The following is a 15,890-nucleotide window of genomic DNA, read 5'->3' on the forward strand; positions in this document are numbered from 1 at the left end:
CAGTCGGATATTCAGTTGCTTCTCCTGGTGGAAGCTTCCTTGATCTGACTCTGCAAGGGTGCCCCTCCGGCTGCTCCAGCTGCCTGTGGCCGTTCTCCCCACCACACCTGAGTTGTCTGCCCTGAAGGGAGGAAACGTTTTACGCTTGGATAACCTGGCGACACAGCTGAGACAAGAAGCGTGGGTGGGAAACCCATTCTATGTTAAAGTAACTTGAGATTCCTTATGCTGGCAGCAGTATGGTGGGTCAGAAACCCCTTTCTGCTACAGAGCATCTCAAAATGCTAGATCTTACACAGTGATCACTTTTTTTTAACGTTTCTTGAGAGAGAGAGAGCAAGAAGGGGAGGGGCAGAGAGAGAGGGAGAGAGAGAATCCCAAATAGGCTCCTCGATGTCAGTGCAGAGCCTGACTTGGGGCTCGATCCCACAAACCCTGAGATCATGACCTGAGATGAAATCAAGAGTCGGATGCTTAACCGACGGAGCCATCCAGGCGTCGCACGTAGTGACCATTTTATAAAATTTTTTTTTTTTCAACGTTTTTTATTTATTTTTGGGACAGAGAGAGACAGAGCATGAACGGGGGAGGGGCAGAGAGAGAGGGAGACACAGAATTGGAAACAGGCTCCAGGCTCCGAGCCATCAGCCCAGAGCCTGACGCGGGGCTCGAACTCACGGACCGCGAGATCGTGACCTGGCTGAAGTCGGACGCTTAACCGACTGCGCCACCCAGGCGCCCCGAGTGACCATTTTAAATGCATAGCTGCTCTTGCAAGAGAGTAAATGAAATCGTGTTGGCCTGAAAATGAGAACGAAGGCACAGAATAGAAAAGCAAGGAGAGCTGAGAGGGCCTGGGCTCTGTTCCCATGGGCCTATCCTGGAGCCCACAGACCACACTGGGCCACCTGCGCACAGACCCTCAAGAGAGAGACCCTGTCCACGAATCGGAGGGGTAGAAGGAACTGGCCTTCAGCACAGGGAGATGCCAGGGGAAAAATTCAGAGAGTCACTCTTTGCAGGGAGGACAGTCCAGAGTGGGGAAGAAGCGTTAGCAGGAGCCTCGATTCCACTGAAAAACCTTTGCGTCTTAGTGAACCCAGCCAGCTACCAGTGCAACGAAGGCATGTCCCTGGGGTTCCTCAGGTCTCCCTAGGCATGAGAGCACCAAGGTGCGAAGGAAAAAAGATATCCTTACACCCATCAGCCAAGAGCATTCATATGCTTGGTAGGTGTTACAGGTGGTAAAACTTCAGAAACCATCAATAAGGACACGGAAGGACAGACTGACCAAGAAAGAACATTGTAATCTGACACGCATTACAGAAAGGGACAAAAAAAAGGAAAAGGTTTTCTTTTTCTGTTTAGCTTTTCTTAAAAACACCTCCTGGAATGTTTTATTGCAGTGGCAATATGGTCTGTGTCCACCAACCTCCACATTTGCTACAACCAAAGGAAGATAAGGGAGAAAACTGAGTCAAAGGGCACACGTTCATTTAATCAAAAGAGGGAGAAAGGATGATCTGAATTTCAGGACAAACTAAAATGGTTACTCACGAAAGACACTGAGTACTATCGTGGATGCTAACAACAGCTCTCTATAGTACTGCAAAAATATTCTTCATTGGGTCACTTTGATGCCAACTTTGGATCAGGAGCAGTGGCTGAACAGAGCTTTTTGGAAAGCTAAGCCAAAGTAGATCACACATTTTGTTCTGTAGAGTCTAGTGATAAGGGATGGAACGTGGGAGAAATTAGCAGAGGAAACGGACGGTATTTTTCTTAGATTGCCTATCCAAAATGGCACGTGACTCACCTTTGCTTTGTGCCAGACCTGACTCATAGTCAATTCGAAATTGAGTCCCTTGGCAACTTGGCAAGTCCCTGAACGTCAGGTTTTCTGAGGTGTTGATTAAATACAATTCATGTGCTTCAATACTCTAGACTACCTGGAGACAGGGTTTCTATTTTGATGATGAAAAGCAAAGCATCAGCTTTGTTCTTGCCAGTATAAAGTACATGCTTCTTCAGACTGAGGCCCCAGAAATATATATGTACCAACAGCCTGAGCTTTTTTCTCAAAAGTATTTTAGAATATACTGAAGTCCCTGGACAAATAGAATCAAGATTTTTTCCATAGAACATGGAAGAAAATCCTGTCGCTTAGAAAAGCTTAAATGTAGGTATTCTCAGTGAAATTCATTATGTGGCGAAAGACCCCTAATTTGACTCTTGCCTAACACGTGATTTTGTGTGATTTTGAATGGACTGGCTACTTTAATGGGCCTGGCAGAATAAGTTTCTGCAACACATACCCTCAGGGATAGATGAAATAATTTGTTGGCTGGGGCTTCTTTTATAATTTGCAAAAGAGGAGTCGTGATAACCACGCTGCAGAGGGCATTGGATTAAATTGGAGGCAGCTAAATAGTATCCATTACAACATTGCGGAATGGCTACACCCAACTACCATTATATGATTTCCAAACATCAATGTTGGACTATACTATCTGGTAGTAATTAGCCAATGGTCTAATGTTTTAGGTGACTCTCATAGCCAGCCATCAGCATAAAGAATCCTGTGTAGCTATTTGCTGAAACAGGCACATGATGGCACAATGAAACTTTAGTTTTAAGATGACTGAGCTTAATTGAAGGATGGTCAACCATTATGGCTGCTTGGAGAAACGAGATACCTCATCCCAATGGAGTCCTTTCGAGAAGGTGACTTCCCTCTCTGCCCCGTGGATCTCTCCTTAGCCCAATCTGTCATAGGGCTTTCTGTTGTATCCTAAGGAAACCATGCTATTCCCATGTATGAAAGAAATCCACTCCCTATCATTATTGACACCCTCATTTAAACACATGAAAATAGTCAAGAATCACTAAACAATCTTTTTTTTTCTTAATGCATGAAAGAGGAACAATGAACTGATCAGAGGAACTAACCCCAAAGGAAGTAAGGTTTATTTAGGAAACAAAATAGGACTTTAAATATTTTTTGTGTTTGCCTCAGAGAATTGTAATGGATTATCACATACATAAAACAAGAGCAGGGAATTACTGAAAAATAAATGAATAAAAGGACATCCAAAACCTCTTGGAAATTAAATACACAGACAAATTTTGGTGAAATTTTTGATATTCACAGATAAAGAGGAAACTCTTGCCAGCTTCAAGAGATAAGATTATATAGAGTTGGAAAGAACCATGTTAGCATACAGATTCTCATGTGTGAGGCAGGATGCCAGGAAAGAAGGAACCAAGAATAGAATCTTGAAGAAGGATTGTGATCTGAATCTTGCTTGGATTTAGCCATACTGATTGTCAAGGATATGGATTAGATGAAGACAATCTTCAGACACAAGAGGGCTTAGACAGTAACTGGATCCAAATTAGATTGTTCTGACACAATACAACTACTCAACTATATAATCCAAATAATGGAAAATAAATCTAGAAAAGGGAAGGGTGTGATAATATAACTGTTGCATTTCATAAAAGTTCCTATAATAGAAACATAATGTAAAATAGTTATATATTTTTAATTTGCATTTTATATGTATATACTAATAATCTTATATCATAGTTTATATTATATATTTAATGTATAATATTTAACAGATTATGTTGAATCATAATCATAATTATATAACATTAAATCATTAATCATAATTATATATTTTTTTTATTTCTAGTTAACATTAATAAACATATGAACATATCTAATATTTATAACAAATATTTTGACATTATGGCATTCATATTTAATACATATTATAGGTATACTGATGAAAATATCAGGGTAATTTACCTATTGATTAGATAGGAGTCTTTGATTCCAAGAGAAAGAAACATGTCTTGAACTGGTTAAGAGAAGTGGGTTTTTGTGGGAGTTTTTTGGCTCACATGACTGGGAATTTTAAGAGATGAATCCTCATTATGGTCATGGCGGAGTCCAGGTACCAAATTACTGTCTTAGGACTGTGTTTTCTCCCATCCCTGAACAAGTTCTCTCCATGTGCTTGTCCAAATGGCTATTTATCCAAGACTCTGCCATTCCATTGACTGCAAGCCAGTGAGACCAGCTTCCCCAGGAGCTCTGGTGGGAAGGTCCAGAGGCAGGCCTTGATTTGTCCAGCTGAGCACACGTGCCCTCCTTTGGTCTACCATTGTGTGCACGGTTTTAATTGGCCAGATTTTGGTTCCTCTCACGCCCATCCCCCAGGGCCCAGGGTAGTTAGGGGCAGTTGTTAGACTCACCCAGATGTTGAGAAATAAGTTGGCCACAGGAAGCAGGAATTCATTTAGCACTAACAGGGAGGGGGACAGTGCTGGACAGACAAAAACAGCAGCTGTTGTCTATATATGTCTTAATAGAACAGTGACTGGAATCCAGTCCTGCCTTTCAGTAGTGGAAATTGAAATTTTCCCTGCCCATTTTCCTGGGTGTATTAGGATTCTAGGCTTAAACGTATGTCTCAGGCTCTGGAGAAGTATGCATTGATTACATCATTGACTCTTAAGAGAATTCAGATTCCAGAGAATCTATTTTAGATCCATTAGTGCTTTCAAAGTCTTCATTATCCTGCCTTCTTGAAGAAAATTGTGTGTGTGTGTGTGTGTGTGTGTGTGTGTGTGTGTGTAATGATCCTCTATCGTGAACTGGCTGTACTGTTACCTGCATCGTGTAGTACCTTTGAGGGGCCCATGATTACATTGAAAAATGATACAACTCTTTTTAAAGTATTGCTATTTACAGTACAGTAGAAATTACATCTGGTGCAACCCATCAACTCAAGATGGAAATTTTCACGTGTCAGTGAAAAATGTTAGGGGGACGTGGTGGTTCAAAATTATTTGCGGATGTATATGACAGAAACTATCGGCAAACACGTGTCAGTTTGCACTACTGATTCAAGAGCACTTTTCCAGTATCTCCCCTGTTTCTTCCCTTTTTTCTCAGTTCTTAGAACATAAGGAATTAAACCAAAGTAGTCGGGATGAAAGATGAGCATCGGTTATTGGCTATCAATAGTGTGCGGAAATCATAGGCACCAGTGAGAGGGGAAGAAGAACCCTTTCTGTGAGACATTGTCTCTGGTCCACATCAATGTGGTGAAAGTGACCCTTGGGGAATCTCCCTTAGTCATGACTAGCAAGAGAGCACGATTTAGGGTACAAGACCTTGCACTTACATTCAATAAAATCACTCAAAACTGAATCCGTTACAAAAGTCCTTGGAAGATCCTTATGTTTAGTGTTTGAAATTTTTTTGGTGACTTTGTAAATGAAAAACTCAATGACGTGGGTACTGAATGGAACATGTTGGTGTTCACCTTGAGGAACTGGAAGCTGTAAGTTAGCATTTTCTTCTTTACACCTTAGCTAGAGAAATTTCTGGAAGCTCTCATTGAGACAGAAGGGCATTTGAACCACAGGATTATAAAATTTAGGTGGAGGACAGTGAAGGGGTTAGTATTCCTTACTCAGGCTCTATGGCCATTCATTTGGAAGGGAATTTAATCAAGAATTTATATTAGGCTTCTGCTAAAGACAAATTAAGTGTGGTTTTCACATTTGCAAAAATCTTGCAGTGGTAACTTTTTAGGTCAAAAAGGTTGTTCACGCCTTGAGAGAAGAGCAGACTTGCTAGCAAATTAATTAGCTCAAAAATCACGAGCTATACTTTTAGGGCCGATGGAAGACAGCAGAAAGGACATAGACAATGATGCATCCCTTTTACAATTCCTAGTCACTGGTCAACGGTCCAAAGAACGTTTGCATCTTACATTTAAATTTGGAATTTCAGAGAACAGTAGTACTCTGTACCTAGAAGGGATTTTAGAGCTCCTCAGAACCCACATGCTTATTTTACAGAAAGGGGGAAAGGCTGCTCCAAGTTTGGAGTAGAACTTGGACCTGGATGTGGGATTCGGGATCTTAACCCAGCCCTTCTTGGGCTGTCCCTGGATTTCAAGTTGGGGTCCCCAGGACCACTGGCTTCATGGAATCAGGGGTTAAGTGAGGGAGGTGAGGGGCGCACAGAAGGATCTAGACAGCCCCATAAATAACAGCCAAGGCCGCTCCAAGCTTTTCTTCTATGTTTTGGGCTTCTTATGTTTAGAATCGATAAAGAAAAAAAAAATTCTCCTGCACCATTATCTTACTCAGAAATGGTCAAAACATGTTACAGCTCACAGAGCTAACAGTAGGAACCAGCCCAGAGGAGACTCGAAGCTGGGGCAGGGCGAGGGAGGTGGTGATGTCCGATTCTAAGCGAAGATTCTCAGACCGACGGGGTTGACTGCAGACAGACATGAAAACCACACCGAGCCGGGTTGGAGCCTCGCAGGAATGTTCCTTCCTATCTCCAGATCGGGGCCGGCTTTGACGGCTCCCCCAGCAATGTTTCAGGAAGTTGTTTGCTGATCTCTCCTTGGCCAGTCCCCTGAGGTGGGTCCCTTGTCCCTGGGCCTTTATGCACTTGTTCCTCCCGTGCCTGGGTGACCACCCTCCTGACAGTGTGGCCGCCCTTACCTGCTCCCTGAACCCCGGGGGCGGCGCATGGGTGGACCCTCACCGAACACCTGTCCAGTGGGTTCAAGGATGCAGTTACTCTGGCCCTGGGAAGGTGATCCATTAGAAGGGACTTGCCCGGGCAGGAGGGGAGCTCCGGAAATGGCAGTCTTTACCGTATATTGTTAAAATGGTTTCACACATACACGCCGAATGTAGACTCCTCACACCTTGTCGACTTAGGTTTGCAGTTGGCTCAATTTAGAGCAGTGACTTTCTACTTGCTTTTTTTGCTCCCAAACGTCTGTAGGGTATAAAGCAAGCCCAGGCCAGCATTCTGGATCGCATAACTGGAGAGAAAGGGGATGGGGAGGGCTTGGCATCCCCCGTCCGCCAGGGATGTATTCCAAGTGTCCAGGACACGAGTGTGCCAGGAGGACCCCCTAGCCGCAGGCGGTCCCGAAGGCTTCTTTGGGGTTACTTCACACTCGGGTGACCCCTGGGGTGGGAAGAGGGGGACCGGGACTGGACCGAGTCACCTGTTTGGGACCCTGCTGCATGCTGACACCTCCTTCCGACCAGCCAGCCCCACTCCACCTGTGCAGACACACCTCGAGTTGACATTAGCAGATGGCACCGAGGAAAAACACTGAAAGAAGGCGGGTATTGTTAACAGCGCTCGCTGCGTTCAGTTCGGACACATCGCCTCGCGCATTTGTGCCTCTAAACAATTCCTCCTTTGTGCTCTGGTCTTTCCTTTCGAGCTCTGCTGTGAAATGTCTGTGTTGTGTTTTGTTTTGTTTTTTATATGTAACTTTGTTCTTTTGTTTATTTCATTGTTTGGGATCTCAAATACGCCAGCCCCTTGAGGAATGCTCTCCTTGGCGCTCTTTCGGGTTCATTAATTCTACGTTGCTAAGTCTGCTGTCTGGTTAAAAGCATGTCCCTGTGAGGCCGTCGCAGGACTCTAGCTCGTGATCACGTGCAGTGAGCCCTGGGCACCCCTACGGCCTTAATTCACTGTAGCAATCCAGCAACGATGTATTGGAGAAACGGTTTTACAATAAGACACCCGGAAACTGCAGCACAGCGCGGTCCTTGCTTCCTGGACCGCCGGGAACAGGGCTGAGATCGGATGTCTTGAGGTTTAAAATCTGTTTCTACATTAAATTCAAAGTAAACACGTCTGGTGTGTAGCTGGTCCAGGGTGGTGTCCTCCTGTGCAGGCATGGAGCGTTCGGTGACCTTAGGGAACCCGGAGGCTCGCTGTACTTCCATACTTAATGTATCTCTGAAGGGCTTGCTTGGATGTTGTGCCAAATGGCTACAGTGTTCCCCGTCATTACTATTTCAGTGTAACCCTCGCTCTGATCGTTGCAAATTTCTGCCTCTCGTTCTTCCTGCTGCAGTAAATCTCACTTAGTGCTCAGGAACAAGAGAACCCCAACCAAAGCCACTTGCGTTCTGGTTCCTTCTCATTGGTCTTAGAGGTAATCTTCCAGGATCCCCTCTTGTTTGGACCAGAGCTCCCTGCTCGCATGTAAAAAAACGAAGGGGAGGAAACAAATTGGATAAAAATGAAGGGGGAGCCGGATGCCGATGAGGCATGAAGTTTGACACTGTAGGGCGGATTCCGAATGTTCCCGTGGAACGTTTGTCAGAAGTTCCCACACAGTATTATTTACTTCTAATTTTGTTTATGTCTGGAAATGATGGTCTTGGGGGAAGAACTCACTTCAGAACAACTTCAGCGAAAGCAAGGGTCAGGCTGGAAAGCATGGCAAACGCTGTGTCATTTGTCGGAATTTTTTAAATTTTTTTTTTCAACATTTTTTATTTATTTTTGGGACAGAGAGAGACAGAGCATGAACGGGGGAGGGGCAGAGAGAGAGGGAGACACAGAATCAGAAACAGGCTCCAGGCTCCAAGCCATCAGCCCAGAGCCTGACGCGGGGCTCGAACTCACGGACCGCCAGATCGTGACCTGGCTGAAGTCGGACGCCTAACCGACTGCGCCACCCAGGCGCCCCTGTCGGAATTTTTAAACACGTCTGCCCGCAGTCACACGCGCGGGTAAAAAGCCAAAAGGCTGATTCGGAACGTGCTGACGTTTGAGGGCAAGTTTTGCTCTCGATCACGTACAGGCACACGGCTCCCTCCGAGTCATAAGGCGCTTCTGGAGGAAGCTGTGAGGCTCGATCGGGTTTTCCTGTGTTCCCAGCCCCCTGAATTCCACCGTCCAGGGGAGTCAGGCAGGTTGGTGTTAACATGCGCTCAGCCGTGTGGAGACGTGCCGGCTGACGTGCCCTTGCCGTGTTTTGTCCAGTGAGCCTGCCCCTGGGGCCCGGCAGTCCCCGTGGCACGGACGGGGCCCCACAGGTGCCGTCCGAGGCCGAGGAGACCGTGTCTGTCGGCAGCTGTTTTGCCTCTGAGGACACAACCGAAGACTCAGGAGTGGTGAGCTCCCCGTCAGACATCGTGTCCCTGGATTCCCAGCACGACAGCGTGAAATCCAAAGATAAGTGGGCCACGGACCAGGAAGACGGCAGCGACCAGGACTTGGCTGGGACCCCAGAACTGGGTCCCCGGAAGAGCCCCACGCGGGAAAGGAACAGCTCTGGGCAACGGCATTCGAGGTGAGTCACGGGACAGCTGGAGAGGGAGGGCCCATCCTGGACTCGAGGAGGAAGGTCTGTGGGTTGTCGTGACCTGACAAATGCATGCCAGGTGCCCTCTGCAGCTGCCACTCCCTGATTTGGGGGTGTGATCCACAGCCGTGTGTTCATGCTCTTTCTAGACATGCGGGGGTTTAGAAGTACGGTAAAACCTTGGCTTGCGAGTAACTCGTTCTGCGAGGGTTCCACACGACAAGCAAATATTTCTAGTCAATTTTGACTTGATGAACGAGCGATGCCTTGCAACACAAGTCGCACGTGACGCTGAATGTGGTCACACCTGAGCCAATGGTTCTTGAAATGCGCCTTGATGTACGAGTGCTTTGGATGACAAGCATGTTCTGGGAATAAATTATGCTTGCAGACCAAGGTCTTACTGTAATACCTAAGATGGGCTAGTTTGTTTTTCCTTTTATATAAATGGGACCATAATCTCATTCCCTTTTTTCTTTTCTTTTAAAAAAAATTTTTTTTTAACGTTTATTTTTGAGACAGAGAGAGACAGAGCATGAACGGGAGAGGGTCAGAGAGACAGGGAGACACAGAATCTGAAGCAGGCTCCAGGCTCTGAGCTGTCAGCACAGAGCCTGACGCAGGGCTTGAACTCACGGACCTCGAGATCATGACCTGAGTCGAAGTCAGCTGCTTAACCGACTGAGCCACCCAGGCGCCCCTCAGTGCCCTTTTTTCGATCAAGTTTTAAATTTTTTTTTTTAACGTTTATTTATTTTTGAGACAGAGAGAGACAGAGCATGAATGGGGGAGGGTCACAGAGAGAAGGAGACACAGAATCCAAAACAGGCTCCAGGCTCTGAGCTGTCAGTACAGAGCCCGACGCGGGGCTCGAACCCACGGACCGTGAGATCATGACCTGAGCCGAAGTCGGACGCTTAACCGACTGAGCCACCCAGGCGCCCCTCGATCAAGTTTTAAAGATTGATCCATGAGGATACATGTCTTATTAGTTCATTTACTTTCCTTTTTTTTTAATTAAAAAGATTTTTTTTTTTTTATGTTAGAGAGGGAAAGAGAGCTCACGAGTGAGGTGTGGGGGGCATGGAGCCTGACACGGGGCTCGATCCCATGACCTGAACCAAAATCAGGAGTCACACCTCAACCTACTGAACCACCTGGGGACCCCTTATTTTTCTTTTAAACTTAACTAATGGGCACTGAGGTCTTTCTGGTTTTCCATCCACTGGAAACAGTGAGGCAGGTATACATATGTTCCTGTTTACATGTAGAGAGCTTTCTAGAAGAGAAGTTACTAGACGTTCAGAAAAGGTCATCTTCAACCATGGACTATTGGCCGATTGTTCTCCACTGTGATTGGCTTACACACTCTCCAGTGGTCTCTAATGGCCTGGCACTCCTCACCTGCACTGGCCCATGCCTTCAGCAGACCTCGTACGTTCGCCGGTCCTACGGGTTCAAATGGCATTTCACGTGCTTTTTAATTTCCAATTCTCTGATCAGTAAGAATGAGCATCTTGTGATGTGTGCATTAGTGTAGGAATTGTCTTTTCATAGACTGTTCTTTAAAAAAAAAAACTGGGATGTTACTTTAAAAAAAAAAAATTCAGGGGCGCCTGGGTGGCTTAGTCAGTTAAGCCCCCAACTCTTGGTTTCAGCTAGGCCATGATCTCACGCCTCGTGAGTGCAAGCTCCAGGTCGGGCTCTGTGCTGACAGTGTGGAGCCTGCTTGGGATTCTCTCTTTCCCTCTCTCTCTGCCCCTGCCCTGTTCACTCTCTCTCCCAAGATAAGTAAACATTAAAAAAAGTAAATAAGTTAAAAAAAATTAAACGTTCATCCATTTCTTCTTAATCTGTTAAATCAGTTCTTGACTACCCACGGAGAGTCTTCAAGACCGTGGTTTGCATGTAACTCTGTGTTCCTTCGTTGCATAAAAATTGCTTTTTAATTTTAATAATGTCAGATTTCTCCCCTTTTCCCTGAACGCGGAAATTCCTCTGCATATTTGAGAGCCCTTTCCCACACCCTGAAGGACTAAAGATGAACTGAATTTCTCATAAAAGTTTAGTGTTGCTTTCTCGTATCTGGGCTTCTCAACAACCTGGGTTTATTTTCGGGTGTGATGTGAAGAAGGAAATCTATTTTTTCCCCTGACTCCTCGCTGTACCCTGGTTTCCTTGTATACCACCTGCCCCCTGCGTTCCGTTCCTTTCGTAGCTGGATTTTTGGTCCTGCCATGTCCCTCCCCCCACCCCAGCACCCACTGTCTTTGTTTTTTTCAGTCTTGCCCAGAAAGGCAGGTTAATTCTCTTCAGTCTTGCCCAGAAAGGCCCATCAGTTTTTTTCACCCTTTAGATAATCTTAAGAGCCAGTCCACACAAACGATGTCAGGGAAATATTAACAAGAATGAGACCAAGAACGTCAGCCCGTAAGCCGACCCCCAAAAGAAACGAATGCCTTTGTGTTTGCCACATTTTGGTCCAGCCCAGTTCATGCGAACACACAGATCTTTATCTGGTTAATGTAATTGTCAATAATAATTTATTTTGATTCATTTTTCGCCCAAGGACGTATCACAAGCATTTTCCCATTTGTTAATTACACTCTCTAATAGTTTTAACGTGTAGCTCGTCAGACTTAAGGACAATTCCAAGGCCAAGTGTGTATTTCACTGGCCAGAAAACTAGAATGCGGCCCTTGCTCTGTTCTTCCCCCTCACCTTCCCCCCGCCCCCCCTGCACACAAGGCACCTTAGCCTGTGCTGTGTGCATCTGTGAGAGCAGAGAACAATAACGGTGTTTCCTTCTTAGTCCATTTAACGTTCAAAAAAATCTCTTTCTACAGTAATCCTCAGGTGTGTTCTGTGAGTGTGCATGGAGATTGCGTTCCCTGAGTTCTACATCTGAAGTTCATCAGACATTTTTCCTTCTGGCCCCTAGGGATGCTGTTGTTAACCCTCCTTTGCTTTGCCGGCATCGACCCCTGATGCAAAAGCATTGCTGCTTTCTGTCCAAATGTGAGAGTTAACATTGCCCCTGGCCACAGCCAGGGATAATCATGGAGTCTTTAGAACCTGATGCTTTCTCCCAGCAGGGAGTAGGGGATGTTTTTCTGCCCTTATCTCTGGGGTGCCATGGAATTTGAGAGTAGGCGGTGGGGAGGGAGGGGGCTCTGACAGACCCAAAGGGGAGCCCCCAGCACTGATGAGTTGCCTGGCCTTCTAGAGTCCGCGAGACTTTGCAGAGATAGTGTCTCCTCCCACTCAGAGGTGTCCTGAGCCTGTAAATGCCCAGTGTGCGTGACACAGTACGTGTTCCCTTGCTCTCAAGTGGTTGCATTGTCAAAGTCACTACGGTTAGTTCAGGAAACAGGGCGCCGTGAATTTTCCTGGCAGGTCACTTTTCTTCTCTGGGCTTCCAGCAGCCTGGCAGTGTCCTAAGGATGCAGATAGCCTCTGAGCCCCTCAGCTCTGTCTGTGCTGTTCCATTATCTGCCGCAGACGTGGGATCCCCTCTCTGCCCCAGGACTTCTCATGGAATGACCATCGTTAGTGCATTACTGTGATTCAGAGGAAATGTCTTGTTTGGTCCTATTTCTCCTAGCTGTTTGGTCTACACCCACAGTTGCTGGCTTACAGCTCCCAAAGCCCTAGGGATTTCTTAAGTGTGGAGAGTAGTAGAGAGGTCTTTTGTTATGTTAATGGATGCCTTTTGGAAAGCATCCTTGGGACGGGGCGGGGTGGGGGCATGCAGGGTGCCAGTGGGGGCAACTAATTGACTAAAGTCACTCCCTGACCTTCCGGGGGGAGGGGAGAGGGGCTGGAGGCAAGGTCAGCCATTGGCTAGGGACTCAGTCAATCATGACTATGCAATTCAGCCTCCAGAAACTATCAAAAGGAGGGTGTTGGAAAACTTCCAGATTTGGTGAACGGGAACAGGTAGAAGGGGATGGGAACAGGTTGGGGGGAGTGGCGCCTGGGGAAGGGTGGGATTTCTGTGCCCCCAAATCGTATTTCTCCTTATGCCTCTCTTCTTCCGGCTACTGATTCACATCCTTTCTTATGTCCGTTAATAAAAGGGCCAACCTAGGTGTTTCTCTGAGTTCTGTGACTCATCCTGGCAAATTGATTGAACCTACGGAGGAGGGCGTCAGAGCCCCCAGTCTGTAGCCATGGGTCTGAGCTGGAGGCTGGTGTCTCTCAAGGGTGGGAGTGGGGAGGGGCGCCTGGGTGGGTGTCAGACTTCAGCTCCAGTCATGATCTCATAGTCCGTGAGTTCGAGCCCCACATCGGGTTCTGCGCTGACAGCTCGGAGCCTGGAGCCTGCAACCTGCTTCCGGTTCTGTGTCTCCCTCTCTCTCTGCCCCTCCCCTGCTCATGCTCTGTCTCTTTTTCTCAAAAATGAATAAATGTTAAAAAAAAAAATTTTTTTTAAAGGGTGGGGGTGGAGAGCAGCCTGGTGCGACTGAGCCCTTCCGCCTGTGGGGTCGGAGAGTGTCCGTGGGTCCATAGTGTCAGAGGGAGTTGAGTCTTCGGACAGAGAGCTGCCTCTTCCCCTGTGCCTGAGGCACGTCGGTGCTGGGTCTGGGAACCCCTTAAAAAGTTTGTTTGTCAGGAATTCTCTCCTCTGACAGATGAGGCCAACCCGAGACGGCGGTCCCATATTTCTTTCCAAATGTACGCTTTCCCGTAAAGTTCAGGGTTACTGAGAAGCAAGCAGCACCGAGGGGTGTGAAACTGGGGTTGCAAACTCAAAGGCCCACAGGGGCCAGACAGATAATGAGGGTGAGGGCGGCCACAGAGAACAGCCCAGAAAGCTCAGTTCTCTCTCAGGAAAGCAGCCTTGCACCCTCCTTCCAAACTTACCCGGAGGGGTCACAGACCCAGGGTGGCCGGCCTTTGAAGAGAAGCCAGAAATCTAGATGTTTAAAAAACTTTTTTTCATGTTCATGTATTTATTTTTGAGAGAGAGAGAGAGAGAGAGAGAGAGACAGAGCACAAGCAGGGGAGGGGCAGCCAGAGAGGGAGAGAGAGAGAATCCCAAGCAGGCCCCCCACACTGTCAGCACAGAGCCCGACATGAGGCTCGAACCCATGAACCGTGAGATCATGACCTGAGCCAAAACCAAGAGTCAGACACTTGACCGACTGAGCCCCCCAGGGGCCCCCAGAAATGTAGATTTTTCTGTGAGGTCTCCAAACTTTTCAATGTTGGCAACCCAGTCAGACATGCCAAGCCAAACTAAACATGTGCGTGCTGGGTGGGGCCGGTTCCCCGACGTGCACTGGCCTTGGCCCTTCCTTCTGTGCTGGCTGATTTTTCTGGCTTGGGAAGGTCCGTGTAGTTCCTTGGGTGTTTCCTGTGAGATACAGCCCTGGAGAAATACCTCCGCACAGATAAATGCAGGTAGTCGTTCTAGCCTCCCCTTCGTGAACCATGAAAGTCTCTTACAAATTCTGGAGGAAAGCAACCGGTTTAAATGCCCCCTCTCTGTTCCGCATCCCAATGTCCCTAGAATAGCGCTCTGATTAAATACCCTGTCTTTTAAATGCTGATCTGTGCCTTCCACCGCCCACGCGGTCACAGTGAAATCACTTACAAATACTCACTTCAGTCCTGTGGACGCGGACAGAATTCATCTCTCTGGATGGACGCGATGCATTCCAGAGGCCGCGCTCTGTGGTCCTGTCTGCAGGCCCGGGGGCTGAGAGCCTGAGCCGCGAAAAGGCAGGGAAGGCTGGAGGGGGAAAGATGGGGTGGGGCTGGACCGGGGGTGGGGGTCACAGGCACAGGGTCAGAGGTCAAGTCTGCAGAGCCCGGGGAGCCAGGGTGCAGCGGGCTGATTCCAGGGATCCAGAGCAGGCCGTGGCCAAGTTTGGCGAGATGGGAACCTCGGCTGGGGGATGGGCAGCCCAGGGTCAAGCTGCAGTCATGTGAGAACAGCACCCACCGCCGTTGACCAAGCCACCTTGAGCTCGGCCACCTGGACAGACGGGAACGGAACACCCACGTTCAACAGCGATCGAGGGAAACACTAGGGAACAGCACGATGTTTTCCGACATCCTGAGTCCCCAGGGGAGCCCGGGCAGGGCAACCCCAGGCCTGGTGCCGGTTGGCACCCAGCCGTCAGCACTTCTCGTCACATGGCCCTGAAATGTGGGCCTACGAGGACACGGTGCCCCTATTCTCCGTGGCTGCTGCCGGTCCCTGGGTCCGGCCAGCCTCCTGGCTCTGCTCTGCACAATTCTGACAGCTAGTTTCTGCAGATGAGAAAGAATGTGTTTCTTGCATGGCCGTCCAGGCCCGGTTGGACCCCGTTTCCATCTTTCATTGCAAACGTGGGCCTCGCACTCCTAGCAGTTTCCTCTAAACTCAGTGCAGCTGATAAACAGGTTCCTCGAGGAAGAAACCAGCCCAGGAGCACAGGATCAACACATACACAAATGACGATCGCTCCTTATTTGGGGGACCCCTGGGAATGGCCTCAAGCGGCTCTGCCCGGGACAGGAGTCACACCTTGGGGGACCTACATTTGCTTGAACAGCTTCTCCCAGAGTCATCTTCCCTTTGTATGTGGCCTGAGGCAACATTCCTAACACTTAAGGAACACCTTCCAGGGTCAGACTGCCTGAGGTCATGTCTGTCCCCTGGGGGCAGTGACTGGCTGTCACATCAATTTCTTTAGTACACGTAGGGGTGCCCTGGGCAGGGCTCGGTCGGTT

The 15,890-nt window shown here is 47.8% G+C and overlaps 1 protein-coding gene across 6 annotated transcripts in view; it reads left to right on the top strand.

Annotated features, from left to right (window-relative positions):
• COBL (cordon-bleu WH2 repeat protein) overlaps positions 1–15,890 on the top strand; it is a 278,030-nt gene that overhangs the window by 243,297 nt on the left and 18,843 nt on the right. For all 6 annotated transcript variants that reach the window (XM_058725524.1, XM_058725523.1, XM_058725526.1 and 3 more), the window contains one exon: positions 8,846–9,155. In XM_058725524.1, the coding sequence (XP_058581507.1) occupies positions 8,846–9,155 (310 nt within the window). The remainder of the gene's footprint in view (positions 1–8,845; positions 9,156–15,890) is intronic.

The sequence above is a fragment of the Neofelis nebulosa genome, chromosome 4 (genome assembly GCF_028018385.1).
Source record: "Neofelis nebulosa isolate mNeoNeb1 chromosome 4, mNeoNeb1.pri, whole genome shotgun sequence".
Taxonomy (NCBI): domain Eukaryota; kingdom Metazoa; phylum Chordata; class Mammalia; order Carnivora; family Felidae; genus Neofelis; species Neofelis nebulosa.